The sequence below is a fragment of the Pezoporus flaviventris genome, unplaced genomic scaffold, assembly GCF_033815535.1.
Source record: "Pezoporus flaviventris isolate CSIRO_AGI_PZ_B2104156 unplaced genomic scaffold, CSIRO_AGI_Pfla_v1 ptg000041l, whole genome shotgun sequence".
Classification (NCBI taxonomy): domain Eukaryota; kingdom Metazoa; phylum Chordata; class Aves; order Psittaciformes; family Psittacidae; genus Pezoporus; species Pezoporus flaviventris.
Window position 1 is genome coordinate 3,980,764 of NW_026892589.1, and position 15,391 is coordinate 3,996,154.

General features: G+C 44.5%; 1 protein-coding gene across 1 annotated transcript in view; it reads right to left on the reverse strand.

Moving 5' to 3' along the window:
* Positions 1-15,391, reverse strand: part of GCN1 (GCN1 activator of EIF2AK4) — a 42,455-nt gene that overhangs the window by 16,657 nt on the left and 10,407 nt on the right. Inside the window, exons 15-35 of the mRNA XM_061465854.1 lie at positions 14,756-14,908; positions 13,889-13,981; positions 12,631-12,706; positions 12,302-12,461; positions 11,235-11,424; positions 10,990-11,114; positions 10,488-10,666; positions 10,221-10,314; positions 9,864-9,977; positions 9,493-9,691; positions 8,851-9,006; positions 6,012-6,193; positions 5,671-5,751; positions 5,037-5,180; positions 4,258-4,385; positions 3,881-4,070; positions 3,414-3,484; positions 2,346-2,511; positions 1,194-1,388; positions 755-1,001; positions 270-391 (exon numbers count right to left, since the gene is read on the reverse strand). Coding sequence (XP_061321838.1) covers positions 270-391; positions 755-1,001; positions 1,194-1,388; positions 2,346-2,511; positions 3,414-3,484; positions 3,881-4,070; positions 4,258-4,385; positions 5,037-5,180; positions 5,671-5,751; positions 6,012-6,193; positions 8,851-9,006; positions 9,493-9,691; positions 9,864-9,977; positions 10,221-10,314; positions 10,488-10,666; positions 10,990-11,114; positions 11,235-11,424; positions 12,302-12,461; positions 12,631-12,706; positions 13,889-13,981; positions 14,756-14,908 — 3,065 coding nt within the window. The remainder of the gene's footprint in view (positions 1-269; positions 392-754; positions 1,002-1,193; positions 1,389-2,345; positions 2,512-3,413; positions 3,485-3,880; positions 4,071-4,257; positions 4,386-5,036; positions 5,181-5,670; positions 5,752-6,011; positions 6,194-8,850; positions 9,007-9,492; positions 9,692-9,863; positions 9,978-10,220; positions 10,315-10,487; positions 10,667-10,989; positions 11,115-11,234; positions 11,425-12,301; positions 12,462-12,630; positions 12,707-13,888; positions 13,982-14,755; positions 14,909-15,391) is intronic.

A 15,391-nucleotide genomic window follows, 5' to 3' on the forward strand; every position in this document is an offset into this window, starting at 1 on the left:
TGTGTCATGTCACAACACATTTTTTCCTTCCTCAGAGACTCAACGAGAACAAAGCCTTCATGTACAATAGTGCCTTGGTACAACTTGGCTAGCCAAGTTGTTCCCAATTAACACCCAATGAAATAGGATGCTTTCAGTTATTAAGATCCAATTGTTATTAGTGGTATCTCAAGGGATTTCAATTTGCCTTGTTACAAACAGCATTCATATCTACTCCATTTTAGTTTTCTCTTTACACTCTATGTCCCCAGAAATTTAAGGCATCTTACCTCTCGCACGTACTGGTTCCCATCTCCAAAACAAAGCAGCAAGTGAGGTAACACATGAACCACATAGGGCTCAAAGAGCTTTCCAAGCATGCTGCAGAGCATCTCGAAGGCAAACAGAGCCCCTAAAAACCCCAAAAAGGACAGTCAGAGGAAAACACGACTTCATTTAACATGTACTGTCCCACAGAAAGCGGGAGCCTGCCCAGCAACACCTGCCTTTGAAAACAGGAGGGTAAAGCACCATGCATATTGTCTAGGACCAGAAACCTTTCCTCCACCACAATGCAAGTAAGAGCAGTTTTTAGGACACTCTACACAACCAGTGGCCTCATGACAGACACTTCCCATTCCTTTCTCTGCAAACATTAGTAAAATACATGTAGATGACCCAAGCACAGGGGTTCAGGCATCATTTGATCTGACCACAACGGCAGCATGTACAAAAGGAATATGAAATATTTGGAGGAAAAAGCTTTTCCCCTTACCCTCACGCCGACGGAAGTTCTTCTTGTCCTGGATAGCATCAGTCAGCGTGGTCATCATCTCCTGCTGCTTGAGAGAGAGGATGCCAAGGCCTTTCACCAGGCCTGCCAGCCCATAAGCTGCACCTTTGCGCTCAGCATACTTATCAGACTCTAAAAGCAGCTGCATTAGCTTCTGTATCATTCCTCCTGCATCCTCCTTAATCGCAGGCACCAGCGGTGGTAAACAGCTTGCCACTGACTCTTGAACCTGTAAAGCAATCCCACCAGCTATCAGATCACAAAACAGGCATCACCAGCATAACTTCCTCCTAGCCTGCACCCACAGTGACAGCTTTCTGTCACCAAAGCTGGTTTTCATCTCTCTGACATCCCTGGAAGTATCATGGAAGTTAACCTGCCTATGCATGGAAACTGGGGGTTCCTCCAAGGCAGCGCCTACCTGCTGAGATGGTGTGGACAAGGCTGCTATCAGTTTGCCAACAATTGGTTTCACTTTAGGGTCACTCTTGTCCAGATGTTTTGCCAGTGAACCCATCAGAATGACCACGCTTTGCCTGACAGCATCATAACTGGCATCATTAGGAGCATTTTTCAGGAATTCTTCAAACACTGGCAAGAGAGAGTTAACATTGTCCTGAAAAACAAAACCACAGAACGTGCCACTAGAGTCCACTCAGGATGGGATCTGCCATGCTCAGTGGACTTGTTTGTCTTCTCTGAGCCAACAAACCGAACACACTGTATTATAGTTCATTGAATGTGTCACATCACATAAAACCTCGTGCCATCCCAACAGGCAACCAGTATTTCCTGCCAGAGAGAAGTTAGCTCTTAAAAATCAGATCCCCCAACGCTGCTGGTGTGATGTCTACCAGGAGCAAAGGCAAGCACCCAGGCCAGACTGCTAGCCTAAACCCCAGCACCTCTCCTTTGCTTGCTCCAGTTGCAAAGGGAGAACAGAACCATAAACCAAACTTCACTGCTTTTCTGAGAAACAGAAGGAAGGAATAATATGAAAATACTCCAAATGTCTTGGGCCTATCAGGAACACAGAGAGCTGTCCAGAACTGGTGACTGGCATATATGAGGAAAACTGAAGCTGAGCGAGTTACACCTTTGCACACCTTCCCCACCTAGCACTGCTGGAGAACAGCTAGCAGTGAGAATATGGATGGTCCTCAATTGTCTGAATGACTCCAGTTCTATTTCAGTTTAATTAAGCCAACCATTGACAAGCTTTCTCATCTGGCATTGCATGAATTCTCACCTTCCAGGATTAAAAGATCTGTGGTCCGACTTTATTTTTGTCGCTCCAGTTTTACACCATTTTAACTCCAAATGATTCAGGGCTATTCCTTTTTTATAGCAATAACAGGGAAGAACTACACTTAGTCAACACCAGTCACTAACAGAACAAATCTGAACACACAATTCCTACCACATGAAAGTTTTTGGCTGTCACAAGTAACAGAAACCTCAAAGGAATGAAAAAGACAAAACATTCCACTTAATAAAATGAATCTCTGAACCCAGTATCTACCTTTTCATTCCATCTTTTTCCACTGCTAGAGAGAGGAATATTCAGACTTACTTTGCCATGAGTGTTGAGCGTTGAAAGAGCTGCATCCAACATGCACTTCCTGACTTCAGGACTGCGATCATTCAGAGCATCCGGTACAAAAAACTGGAAGAGGGGCTTCACTTGAGAACTGTCCAGATGCTGCGAGAGCTTGTTGAGGGCCAAAGCTATGCCACACCTGTAAAGATGGTGAGCTCGTAAGTTTCCTCACTTCTCACAGGATTTGCCCAAGGTCACAGTCACATTCGCTATCATCAGCACATTACAGAGATGGAGAGAGAACCAGGATAAAACCGCTTGGAGCAAGCTGCTCTAGTGGAAGGTGCCTCTGCCCGTGGCAGGGGGTTGGAACTGGATGAGCTTTAAGGTCCCTTCCAAACCATTCTATGATTCTCTGAAACTGAAGAGCTTCAGTGTCCAACCTACATTCATTTCAGCACATAACCTCATGCTGCAGGTTCCTTCAGCTATGTAATGGCTTCTATCCTGATTAAGCATTACAGACACTTGGGTCAACAAAGACTCAAGGATCACTTCAAGCGATCAAGACCACTTCATCTACTGCTGAAATACAGCAGCTTCACAAGATACATCAGCACAAAAGAGCAGATTAGCTTAAGACAGGTAGTGAACAAGATCATCTCCACCTGAGCCTGTATAGGACTTACAAGTAGACAGAAAAATAATTATCCCAATTGGAATTTGTCCAGTTCATTAAGGCTTGCATTGCTGCTCTCGAAACAATCAATTGCCCATACAGGGGTGGGAATACAGTAAGGCAAGATAAAAATAAGGCAGTCTAAGAGGGAAAGACTCTGTTCTTATCAGGACATAAGGAAGATGGTGCCCAACATTTTGTGGGAACTGAGAGCATTTTACTTTTGCTTGCCCAGCCTGCCTCAGGGGCACAAATATTCTCTACCTGAAGGACACATGAAACCAGCAAGTCCATACAAGTGCATGGACTTTGCTCTTTTAACGCTCCCTTATGTCTCCACTGCCTGATCTTCTAAATAAAAACCTAGAACACCTCATCTGGATGCCCAGGAAGTGATGAGATCAATCTGAAGATGACTGTACCTTGCTTCCCACTGGTCAGGCGGTGATTCAGATATCACTCGTCCCAGAGCATCCAAAACTGGAGGTGGCCTCTGGAAAGAGAAAAAATCTCATCAGAATGCCTTTTCCAAGGACAGGCACGCAGAGAATACTGTGACCATACCTGCAATGCCCTTTTGTAACACTGCACAGAGATACGATACCACTAGCAGAAGAGCATAGTAAAAAAACTAGCAGTTTAGGCCCAGAATGACTTGGACTGACCCTGCTGTGCCACAGTATTCCTGTGTCATCTAAGGCACATCTTCCATCTGTACAATGCTGCCACTACTAGCTGACAGCTTGAGGCTCAAGATAATAAAGTCTGTGATAAGCTCTAACACAGCAACAGTAGGCTTCATGCACATCCTCAAGACAGACAAAAGGAAAAGTGATTAATGAAAAGCACAGGCTTGTGCCTGTCAATCCCTTAGGACAAGAGTACTTACATAGAGCTTCTCCTGGTAAATCTCTGTAAGTTTATTCATGACCTCTGCTGCTTGCTTTCGATACTGAGCCACAGCTCTGGAAAGAGCTTCAGCACCTGCTTGTCGCACTGCTTCCTCATGGTAGATGACATCTTTGATCAGCAGAGAACAGAGATCAGGCTGCAGCTCCAGACCCATGGACTCCCACAACCTGCAGCACACACAAAGAGGACACAGATCACCCTTCAGTTAGAAAAGCCACAGCTACATGTAGGTATTGAGGTGACCTAAAGCCCCCCTCTCTACTTATGGGAGGCAAAACCCCTGCCACTGGAGCTCCAGGAGGGGAGCAGAGGAGAGGTCCTGTCACAATCCAGCCAGCCAGGAAGAGCTCTTACCTCTCTGCCAACTTCTGAATCTCATCTTCCACGTCAAATTTCACCACCCAAAGGCGACGCAACAGATTCAGTCCATTCTTTTCATCGCTGTCTGGGGTTGGTAGAACCATTTGCAGCTCCATCAGTCCCTGAATGAGTTCACAGCAGAATCAGTGTAAGGATCTGATTTTAGAAACAGATGCTTTAAAACGCTTAAAACTTTAGTCAAGTCAAGCTCTCAGTGTCGAAATTCATGTCTTCTCGTGCACTACACGGCCTGTGCTGATCAAGGACTTCCAGGTGAGATGGTGAAACCCAAGAACAGCGCTCCACAGGCAGTTGCAGAGAGGCAAGTAGGCACTAGGTTGTGCTCTGTTGACTACAGGCTTTTCTCCTTCTAAGTACAGAGAAGCCAGCTCAGGTAAGCTAAGCTGAAATTTGTTTAATGACAAAGAAAACCAGGCACCCTTGGGTTTTTCTTTCTGTATGCTCTCAAGAAGTGACTAAGCCTGAAGCTTTCCAGAAACACTGGGCCCAATACAGACGTTAAGATTTTTTTGACAGCCTCTCTCTTTGAGACTAAGCTCTATGCAACTCTAAATAGAAGGTGTTGTAATTACACCTGTTTTAACAAAAGAAAGGTGTGGGTAGACCCAAAATAAATCTAGCACAGAGCATTACTTAGAACATTATTGTTGAGTAGCTACTGCCTCCTCCTGCAGACACACTGCCAGAACTGAAGCCTCTCTTTAACAGCATTAGAGAACATTCACTTGTGACCCTGAATGATTCCCACCTACCCTGAGAGCTGCATCTCGAACATTCATGCATGGAGACTGCAGGGCCTGAAGCAGCACATCGATCTCCTCCTGTTCTGCATAGGCACAGCCATCCTCCCCGCTGCTGCTTGCACACAGGGCGGTCAGTGCATTGGAAGCCAAAACCTAAAATGCCATGAGGAAGTATTAGAGAGTCCACCACTGACTTCTTCTGTCAAAGCAAGCATGGGGGAGATTGAGTGCTATCACAAGAGAAGAAATTCTCAAAGAACAAAGTGGCAAAAAGCAAGAACTGATGAGTTCAGTCCAGCTGAACTCATCCTTTGCCTTTTTGCTATTATTGACCCTTCTGCCATCTCAGCCCTTAGAACACTCAGAGAAGCAGCTCCTGAACTTCTCTGACAGAGTAAAGCCATAAAGAAAGAATAAAAATCTCACCTGTGGAAGGCTGATGGGTATGTTTGGTGCAATAAAGCCCCCAGGAAAAAAAAGACGTAGACATTTTCTTCCAAGAACAGCATAAACACAGCAGAAAACTGGTAGTGTATCAAGCACCAGCCTGAGAGACTTAAACCAGGTGGGTGCATTTCCCTCACTTAGATGCTGATGAAACTTAGGCAGAATCCTAGCCACAGTTATGAAGCAGAGGACTCACCTGTAATCGTGGAGAACCTGTTCCTATCACCCGGGTCAGCAGAACCAGCATGTCCCTCCGGGGCAGCAGCTCTGGGCCATTCTGAAAGGGTGGAGAGAGAAAGAAAAAGCCTTATGTCTTGTGACTCCAAAGTGCCTTTTCTGTGTATGACGCTCCTTATAAACATCACAATTAAAACCTAAGGCAGGACAGGTAACTAAAACCTGGGAGAGAAAACAATCTTCCATCGTTAACTCTAACCTGTAGAATTACTTTGTCCAGTTTACATCATCTGGTTTACCCCATGCCTCATCTGAACAACTGCTGAAGGAGGACATCTGATCCCCACAGCTCTTGCTCACCTCATCCACCAGCAAAGCCTGGCCATTTGCTGTCGATCTCAGCTGAGCATGGACCGTAAGGATCTGCAGAATACTGACCAGGAACTCCTCCTGGTCTTCGCTGTCGTGGGGTGTCTCAGTTATAACCGTCTTTAGGAGAGGAAAGACTAAGGAAAATGCTGGAGCTGACAACGGGGCAGCACCTGGGAAAAGGAAATACAACCCTGTGAGCAGAGCTGATCTCACATCTTTGTTTCTAATACTTCCTGGTATAACGTGTACACTTTGGTAGCTCATAATGGATGGGGCCAGCTTCAGCCTCATGTACAAACATGACGTTCACTTCTAGACATACCCAGTCTAAGGGACACTTTCAATACACATGTATGTGGACTTAACCTGTTCAAAGCAGTGCACACAACCTGTTCAGCCTCTACCACTCTGGCATTTCACTTAGCAGCAACAGTACAGCTCCAACAGTGCTACCTGGCGTTTCAGTGTCAGATTAACAACTGCACCTCATGATGCTGAGGGTCTCTTCCAACCTAAATGATTCTGTTATTCTACCCAATATTGTTGCTTGCAAAACCAACGAGCTGGCTTTAACTAAGTCAGCATTAGGAGTCCAAATTAATTCCAATGCTTCAACAGTGTGAAAATACACACTGTAAATGAAACTGAAGCAACTCAGTGGACTGCAGACAGGCAAACCTGAGTTTGTCTACCCTGGAAATACTTGAGGATCCACACACGGATCTGATGCAGTTTCACTCATTCCCTTTTGAAGTTCATTTGCCCCAAAGCAGGGACCTGTTTGCCAGCCACGTTCCCGTTGAACACTTCCTACCAACCTAGCTAACCTGTCATTCCAGTCTTCAGCTGCATTCTTGAGAACGAGATTCCTCTAATTCTGGTGCAAGTCTCAGCTCCCTCTTCTCCCCCCTTGAGAAAAGTTAAAGCTTTTGGATTCCTACTGGTAAAGATTTTGCTCCTCCCTTCTCACAGGGCTAGGGGACAGAAATGCTCCTTCCAGGCCTCTCCAGTCAGTCCAGTTAAATTTCAAGTATTAGACATCTAGGGAAAGCGTTTACCTTCTGTGCTGCCAGAGAATGCCAGATATAACGTTTCTAAGATGCAAAGGAAGAGCACTGCAGATACAATACTGCAGTATTAGTCAGCTTATGTAGGGCACGGACATTGCAAAAGTAGTTCAAGAGAGAAATATTAAGTACCAAAAGCACTGTGAGCTCCTAACTGCTCAACAGGAATAGCTTCGGTCAAACACCTCCGTTTGCGATGTGGGATTTTGCCATTTGCTCAGGATCTGTTTGCTCTGATGCTTTTATTTTTGCCTGGTTTTTGTAATTATCAGCAAGCTATTTTTAAGCTCAAGCAACTGCTCCTCTATGTGCAGGAGGAGGAAGCAAGCTCGATCTTGGAAGATAAATGTTCTATTAACACAGTAGCCAGTACTGACCAATACAAAAGAGATTATAAAACGTGTCTTGGCGTTTCAGCAATGAATGATTTATCAACCACATTACAAAGAGTTATGGTCCCTCTTGGGTCTCATGGTAACTTAAGAAACTAACCTCTACTAAATCATATTGCAAGACTACACTCCAAAGAACTTTGAAAATGAGGAAAAATCATTTGGGAGTATAACATAACTTGTCCAACAAAGTGCAATGGAACCTATTTCCTTTCTCTTGCAGAAGCGAAAAAACCACCAGGTATTCATTTAAGCACTGTAGGAAATACTGAAGGATTGAAAAGCCTGCCACTGCTTTCTGGAAATAAGCCTGAAAATGGATTCCAATGTTAATGAACCTGCACTTACTATGGAAATGAACTGCATAGTGCAGAATTACCACGGAGATGTTCAGCACTGAAGTGGTGCTCAACATGGTCAATTGCCACTACTCAGCCATGCAGATTACATGTGCCAGTCACACAACTGCAGAACGGATTAGCAACAGAACAGTAAGAGGAAAACTGAACTGCTGGGGTAAGGGACCAAACAGAATCCTACATATCCCTTAAAAAAATACAAACCATCCATGGCAGGAGCTCTTGATGGAGCTCCATCATGACCAACTCCAAAGCCTGGATGAACCACCTCTATCACTGCAGTACACCAGATGCTTTAAGGCAGCCTAAACTATCCATCCTAGCCTCCAAAGGCAGCACACCTGCCCTCCCACTTCTGTACTATTATCTTCAGTTTAGCAGTACAAGTACTTGCACACCCCATCATGAAGTAAATTCTGGAAGGGATCTAGAGTAAAACTAACCCAGCAAAAACAGAAGCAAACAAAAAAAGGTGCATTTTCACCCAAATCATATTTTTGCACTGCAAAAATATCAGTGCCTGCCTTCATGTCAGAGTGAGAAAGAACTGCTTCTTCTACAACCATGCCACGATAAAATATTCATGAACTGCAGCACTGCACAGCAAACAAGCAGAGGCCACGGGCACTTCACTGCTGAGATCACAGATAACAAGCAATTATTTTGTCTTTCCACTTAAGTCTCACTGAATCACTTAGCCTAAGTGGTGTTGAAAGGTAGGAACTGTCCTTGGCAAAGACGAACCTTGATTTCATTATTATTTCTGAATGGACCACTTTAAAAAACCATCCTGTTATTTTATCTCTACACTTCCTATACTTGTAACATCATTTGCACTACTACCCCCACAAAAAAACCCCAAACTTAAGGGTTTTCATATCTATGAAGATTTATCCAATTTGAAAAAGGAAAAAATGAAGTCTCATGTATAAAATACTTCATAAACCATAAAACCTGAAACAGCTCAGTGTTATGGGGGGGTGTCAGAGGGATCTACAACACTTTTTACCTGGCTCTCCCTTGCCTGTTCGGCCAGGAATGGTGTGGGCATGCAGCAAGTTAACAACTCTGTTCAGAGCAGTAGGCAGCTCTTCTTGACACCAGGATTCATCTAATTCACACTCTGGTTTCATCAGGCGCAAGGTCACATGGCTCACTAAAGTACCTGGTATGAAAGAGTAAAGAATCCATGACAGGACTAAACCCAGAGACTTCTTGAGAGAGAAAAATCCCCAAGAACACAGACCCAAGAATTACAGCACAGATGTGGGCAACAGCCCCGGCTGCAAGAGGCAAGCAAGGAAGCACAGCCCCGAGGCTTACAGGGGACAGCTTTCCTTACAAGTTACATGTGTGAATTACACTCACATCCTCCAAACTCTGCACAGGGAGACAGTACCATTGCAACCAACTGCTACTTAGAGGTGATTAGAATGACCAGACAACTCTTTCTCTTTGGACCCAGTCTTATCCAGCAACAAGATCTCTGGGACTTTGCAGTCATCTCCCTAAACACTGTTCCAGAGTGGATTTCCCCCTTGGTTTTCTGTGGCAAATGGTCATGAACCACAGCTCGTAAGAGCAAGGATTTTCGCTGCCCTGCCATAAAAATAACGCACCCTGCCCTTAAACAGTAATTGCAAATACTAACCAAAAGTTTTCAGTTGAGCTGGCATAACACAGGAAGCTAAGGAAAGAAAAGGTTCCTTAATCCTTGGAGCAGCCAAAGGTGATCGAAAAAGTGGCAAGAAGGAACTGATGAGAGCAGGGATGTACTGAGTTAGACCTGGAGGCTTTCTCTTTATAACAGTGCCCAGGAGCCCGAGAGCTGTTTCCAGCTCATTATCAAGCTGTAAAAGGAACAATTCAAAAGTTACCATTAACAATAAAGAAATAAAATCAAGCCGTCAGATCCAATTTCTAATGACAGAAACAAACAGCTCATTGCTGAATATTCTCTACTCTTTTTATCAAAATGACTTGGGCCAGGGTAGCTGGCAAAAAAGACCATCAAAACTTAACCTCCTTCAGCCGTTTTCTTATCTGAGACTCCCTTTCCAGCTGCGCGTGCATCAGCTCCTTCTGCTTGCTGGTCAGTTGCACCTCATCCTTTATTCCTTTCTTCTTCTTTATTTCCTGCAGCAGAGAGCAATGGTCATTATTAACCAGGAGCTATAAACACCATCCCCTTGACTAGGTAGAGAAGAAAGATACAGCCTCTGGCCAGGCTGAACTGAACTGATGGCTGTCAACAAGATGGAAGCACCTCTTTAACAACCCTTACAGAAGTTAAGTGAGATACACATATGACAGAAGCCATGCAACAAAACAGATGAGGTAGTAGTGACCAACTTGGCTTTCCTCTTCCCATTAGCTCACCTCCTTCAGCTCCAGCTCAATGATTTGTTCCTTGAAGGAATAAGCTTTGTTCTCCCTCTTCATGTTAGCCTTTTTCATACTATCCTGCTGAGCACTGAGAAGGGAAAGTAGAGAAAAGAATCAGCACTGCTCTGAACTAAGATCCAGGCACACAAATCTGGTAACTCCTGTACAGAAAGAGCATCTGACAAACCCACCTGCACACTGCCTAAATGCCAGCAGCAATCAACCCCTGGTGCAGAGAGAAAAGAAGTCACAAAGTCTTACCTCTGTATTATAGATTTGTCATAGAGTTCTCCCTCTGGTGTCTTCATGATGGCAAATTCCTCTCGAGTAACCTGGCAGAGAGCTGGATTCTCCACTGATGCTGAGATAGTGCTGATGAGCTGTGGTAGCACTCTACCAGGTGAAAGCAGAGCGAGAGATCCCACTGCATTCATAGATGACTATCAAGAAAAAGGGAAAAAAAAGTATTATTGGTATTCCTTGAAATTATCTAAAAAAACATGCCCTGTTGAAGCAGTTATGCTGTAATGCCTAATTCCTTATTCAGTGGGTGACTGTATCTTTTCTAAAGTTCTACTCAGTTGCTGGTACACATTCTTACCCCCCCTTAAATCCCAGCTCCTTTGCACCAGTTGTTCTTTTTGAATCTGCCTTTTCCCCACATTTTAGACAGATCTTCTTCCTCACAGACCAGTTGGTACTTAACTCCTGCAGAAAACTCTCCTCTCCCAAAACTAACACAAGGAAAGTAGAAGTTTATCACCTGGTTCTCCGAAGTGTAGGCAGTGATCCTGGGTAGTATGTCATTCAGGTGTTTGGTAATGAAATCCTTTGGATCTATCTTCATCTTGATGAGGAGGGTTGGCCAAAGGCCTGGCTGCACTGCCACTAGCAAGAAGAATAAATGACCAAGTAAATATGAAGCAGAATGCTAATATAATGAAACTAAAAAGGTAAGATAAAGAACCCAAACATTGGCCATGAAAGTGGTCTTATCCCTCCACTTACCTACAGATGGATGATGGCTCACCAGCAGCATCTCCAGTGCCAGCTTTTCTGGCTCAAAGGAATCCACATCAAGCCCTGCCACACTTGAGATGACACAGAGTGCCTCATGAAAGACACGGGGAGGAACGTATGTCTTTCCTAGCTCCGACAGCTCTCCCAGCTCCGTCACCAGGACCTCATGAGGCAGAACCTGAGTGGACAACTTGTCATCAACACACCACATCAAGCCTTCCTGAGCACACTTCCCCACAGTAACACCATACTGAATACTAACAATCTCCTCCCTCTGTCAGTACCAACCTGAAGTTTTCCAAGGGAAAAAGGAAGAAAGGATAACAGTGGCACTGAAGCAGAGATGACAGCGACAGAAAGACTAGGAATGGAGGGCTATACTAGATTGGGCAAAATGAAACCAAAATTGTCATTTTTGGCAAAGAGGACTTTGAGAAGGTTGAACCAGCTGGCTGGGAACAGTACACCCAGCTTCTGCAGCCTCGTTTTACCCAGCAGCTTTTCAAAAATACATCATTCAGGCTGTATCTATGACATAGGAAAACGACTTTCAAGTCCCAGCCTTGGTACCTAATTCACATACCTTAATCTATTCCACAACTAGACATGGTGCTGGCTTAGCATCATGCCCAGTAACACAGCACACTTTCCTTTTTGTTTTCATTTTTATAATAGTTGCTACTAAAGCATCTATATTACTTTTGTTTTAAATAGGCACCTTGAGCTAGAAGCCAAAGACCTAGGATACCAGGAAAGGAATGAAGCACTTGGTCCTCCAGCATCAAAATAATAGAAGGACATGCAAAACTAGAGCATATTCCCAAAATAATCTGAAATAATATGTCTACTGTGTATATAGGGAAGATTAGGCACACCACAGACACGGACACAGTAATATGCAATGATCTAATACCCAGTGGCATTCTAGGAGACCATCTGAAACCAAATCATCTTTGTATCATACTCTATGTCAATACCAACAGCAAGTCTAGGGTAGGGAGGTGACTGGCAGCACACAAACAACTAGGCAGAAACTAGGCTTCTTAACTACGCACCTTATGAGAACTGAGAACCACTTTCAGCTCCTCCAAGAGCCCATAGGCCAGTTTGTACCCTCCCAGAGAGGACAAGAGCTTCTTAACTGTTTGATGGGCCTGTCTTCGAACGTTCCAGTTCCGGCTCAGCAGAACGGCAACAAGGGCACGGTGATACTGCCTGCAAACAGAACTAAACAGCTTTAGGGAGGGAGGTGGCTCTGCAAACCAACTGGGCAGAAGAGCACAAAGGGTTCAGCGTTCTGTGCCCAAGCCCACCCTCTCCACTGCCCACATTAACGTTCAGGGAGCAGACACAGACCAGTGGCAGCAAGCACAGCTCTACGTACTGAACTTTACTTTCAGGCAGCCGCTGTGCATGATCCAAGAGAAGGCGCTCTGTCAGCTGCAGCACTGTACACATTGCTGTGGGGAAAGACAAATACTGAGAATAGCACGAGGCTTCATAAGGAAACACATTCTTTTACCTGAAAACAAACAAACAGCAAGCGGGACACATTAAAATAGGTACTCAAAGTGAGCCTCTACGTAATCTCAATGAAGCTGGAGACAAATCCAACTCAGACCTGGAAACAGAACCATGGTTTCACAGAAATACTGTGTGCAGTTCTGGTGTCCTCAACATAAAAATGACATGGAACTATTGGAACAAGTCCAGAGGAGACCACGAGGATGATCAGGGGGCTGGAGCACCTCCTGTATGAAGACAGGCTGAGAACACTGGGGCTGTTCAGCCTGGAGAAGAGAAGGCTGCGTGGAGACCTCATAGCAGCCTTCCAGTATCTGAAGGGGGCCTATAGGGATGCTGGAGAGGGACTCTTCATTAGGGACTGTAGTGATAGGACAAGGGGTAACGGGTTAAAACTGAAACAGGGGAAGTTTAGATTGGATCTAAGGAGGAAATTCTTTCCTGTCAGGGTGGTGAGGCACTGGAATGGGTTGCCCAGGGAGGCTGTGAATGCTCCATCCCTGGCAGTGTTCAAGACCAGGTTGGACAAGGCCTTGGGTGAGATGGTTTAGTGTGAGGTGTCCCTGCCCATGGCAGGGGGGTTGGAACTGGATGATCTTAAGGTCCTTTCCAACCCTAGCTATTCTATGATTCTATGATTCTATGAAATGCTGTTCGCTGGATACCAGCAGAAGTTTCCCGACCACCGTGTGCGACCTATTTTTGTCTAAGTCAACAGAGCAAACCAAACGATAAATACCACACTCACTGCACCAACACTGCAGTGTTAACTCCCAAGCCCTGCTGAAATGCCTTCAGTGACAATAAAATGTGTACTGAAGTCATACACATGGCGTAAGGCCCTTTGAATAGTAGCCTTGGTATTGTACCTCATAGCATCTTCTGAGCTTCAACTGTTAACTAGGCCCTTTAATTTGTATAACTCAGGTTCATTGAGAAGTAAATGAATTCATTGTCAAGCTTAGACTGGTCTAGATGTACTCCTGAAAGAGTACAGTCTTCCTTTTAATCTGAAACTAGATCTTCCAAGGATCACTGAACAGGCCTAATGGCAGTATCAGCTCTCATAAGTACTAAATAATAAAGAGCAACTGGATACACACTAACTGATAACTTACCTTCCTCTGATGCAGACTGCAAGAACTTCTCAGATGTAAAGATTTGTTTTTTCTCATCCAGAACCAGCTGCCAGAAACCGCTCAGCTTAGACTCTGACAGGAAAAGAACACATGTCTGTCAATCAAGGATGCTTCAAAACAAGTCAGAACTCACCAGCATACATAAAATACAGCAGAATTCTGTCTCCTGAAATCACTCAGGTTGCTTCTAGCTTTACAAGCAGCTAAATGGTCAATTGTTCCACATCTCTCTAATCCAAAGCCATAAACATGCCCAAAAAGTACCTGCTGACAAAAAGGTGTTTCTTTGACTGAACACCTGCAAAATGAAAAGTCAGTTTCACCTTAATCTTTCATAGGGCAAGCCTTCCTAAATCTAAGGAAAGGAGGAAAGCGGTGTGCTGCTTCTGGTAGACAGAACACACCTGGATTTTGTAACCTGGCAGATGCATGAACTCAGAGAGTTCTTGCAATATCCTCTAATGGAGGACAGTAACTCCAGTCCTCATGCTTTCCAAAGACAGTCTGTTAAAATACCAGCCAAATAACAAGCAAGTAATACCTTAAATGCATCAATCAAGCCTTAGCACGTAAGGTCTGAGTGAATGCTTTCTGTCAGAATAGAGAGGAATACTGCCTTAGGTGAATGGAAGCTGCAATTCACAAAGCTACAGAAGAGCAAAAATTCTTCACTGACATAGCAGAGATGGGAATAAATCCTTCCCTGGTTTATAAAAAGTCAATGATTCTCTACACAGAAATAATACACAGGTTAAGGAATACTGTCTCACGCGTATTGTCAAGGAAAAAGTGGTAACCCTTAAAACCTGTCTGCATTGGACTCCACCGGATGCTTTGCGACCTTACCAGTTTGTCCCTCAATTACAGATATCCTGCAGATCAACAAAGCTGCAGCAACTCCTTCAGTTACCATGGGAACCTGAGTACTTTGAGATGCTGCTTTTTCCACTGTCTGGATGAGCATTGGCAGCAAGTCCATTCCCTGTAATAGTGTGTCACCTGAGGAGACAGAGAGACAAGTTACAAAACAACACGGTCCTTCACACCACAAGGGTATCAACAGTTCTGTTGTCATGAGACAAGGACAGGAATCAGACACAACCTGGGATCACTCCGAGTCTTCCCAGCTGTGAGCTGCTAGGCACAACCATCATTAAACACGAACTATAGAAATCTAGATGATAACCACTTTAGTCCTTTCCTCACAGACCTCACAGACAGAACAGTCCTATCTCAATATGAGTTCCTGTTCATGGGATGCAAAACAAAACCCTAATTCAGTTACATTAAAGGAACTGGTTCAAATCATAGAAGTCTGACTTCAAGGATTGTTTCCCTAAAAGAGGGGAAGTAAATTCCTGGCAAGCCACAACCATCTTTTCCACTTCAAGCATTCACAAGTCAGGAATCCCACTGGTTGGTGACCCTTGCTTCCACAGAAACTGAGCTAGGTGCTCCTGGTACTTCCAGAAGCAACATCGC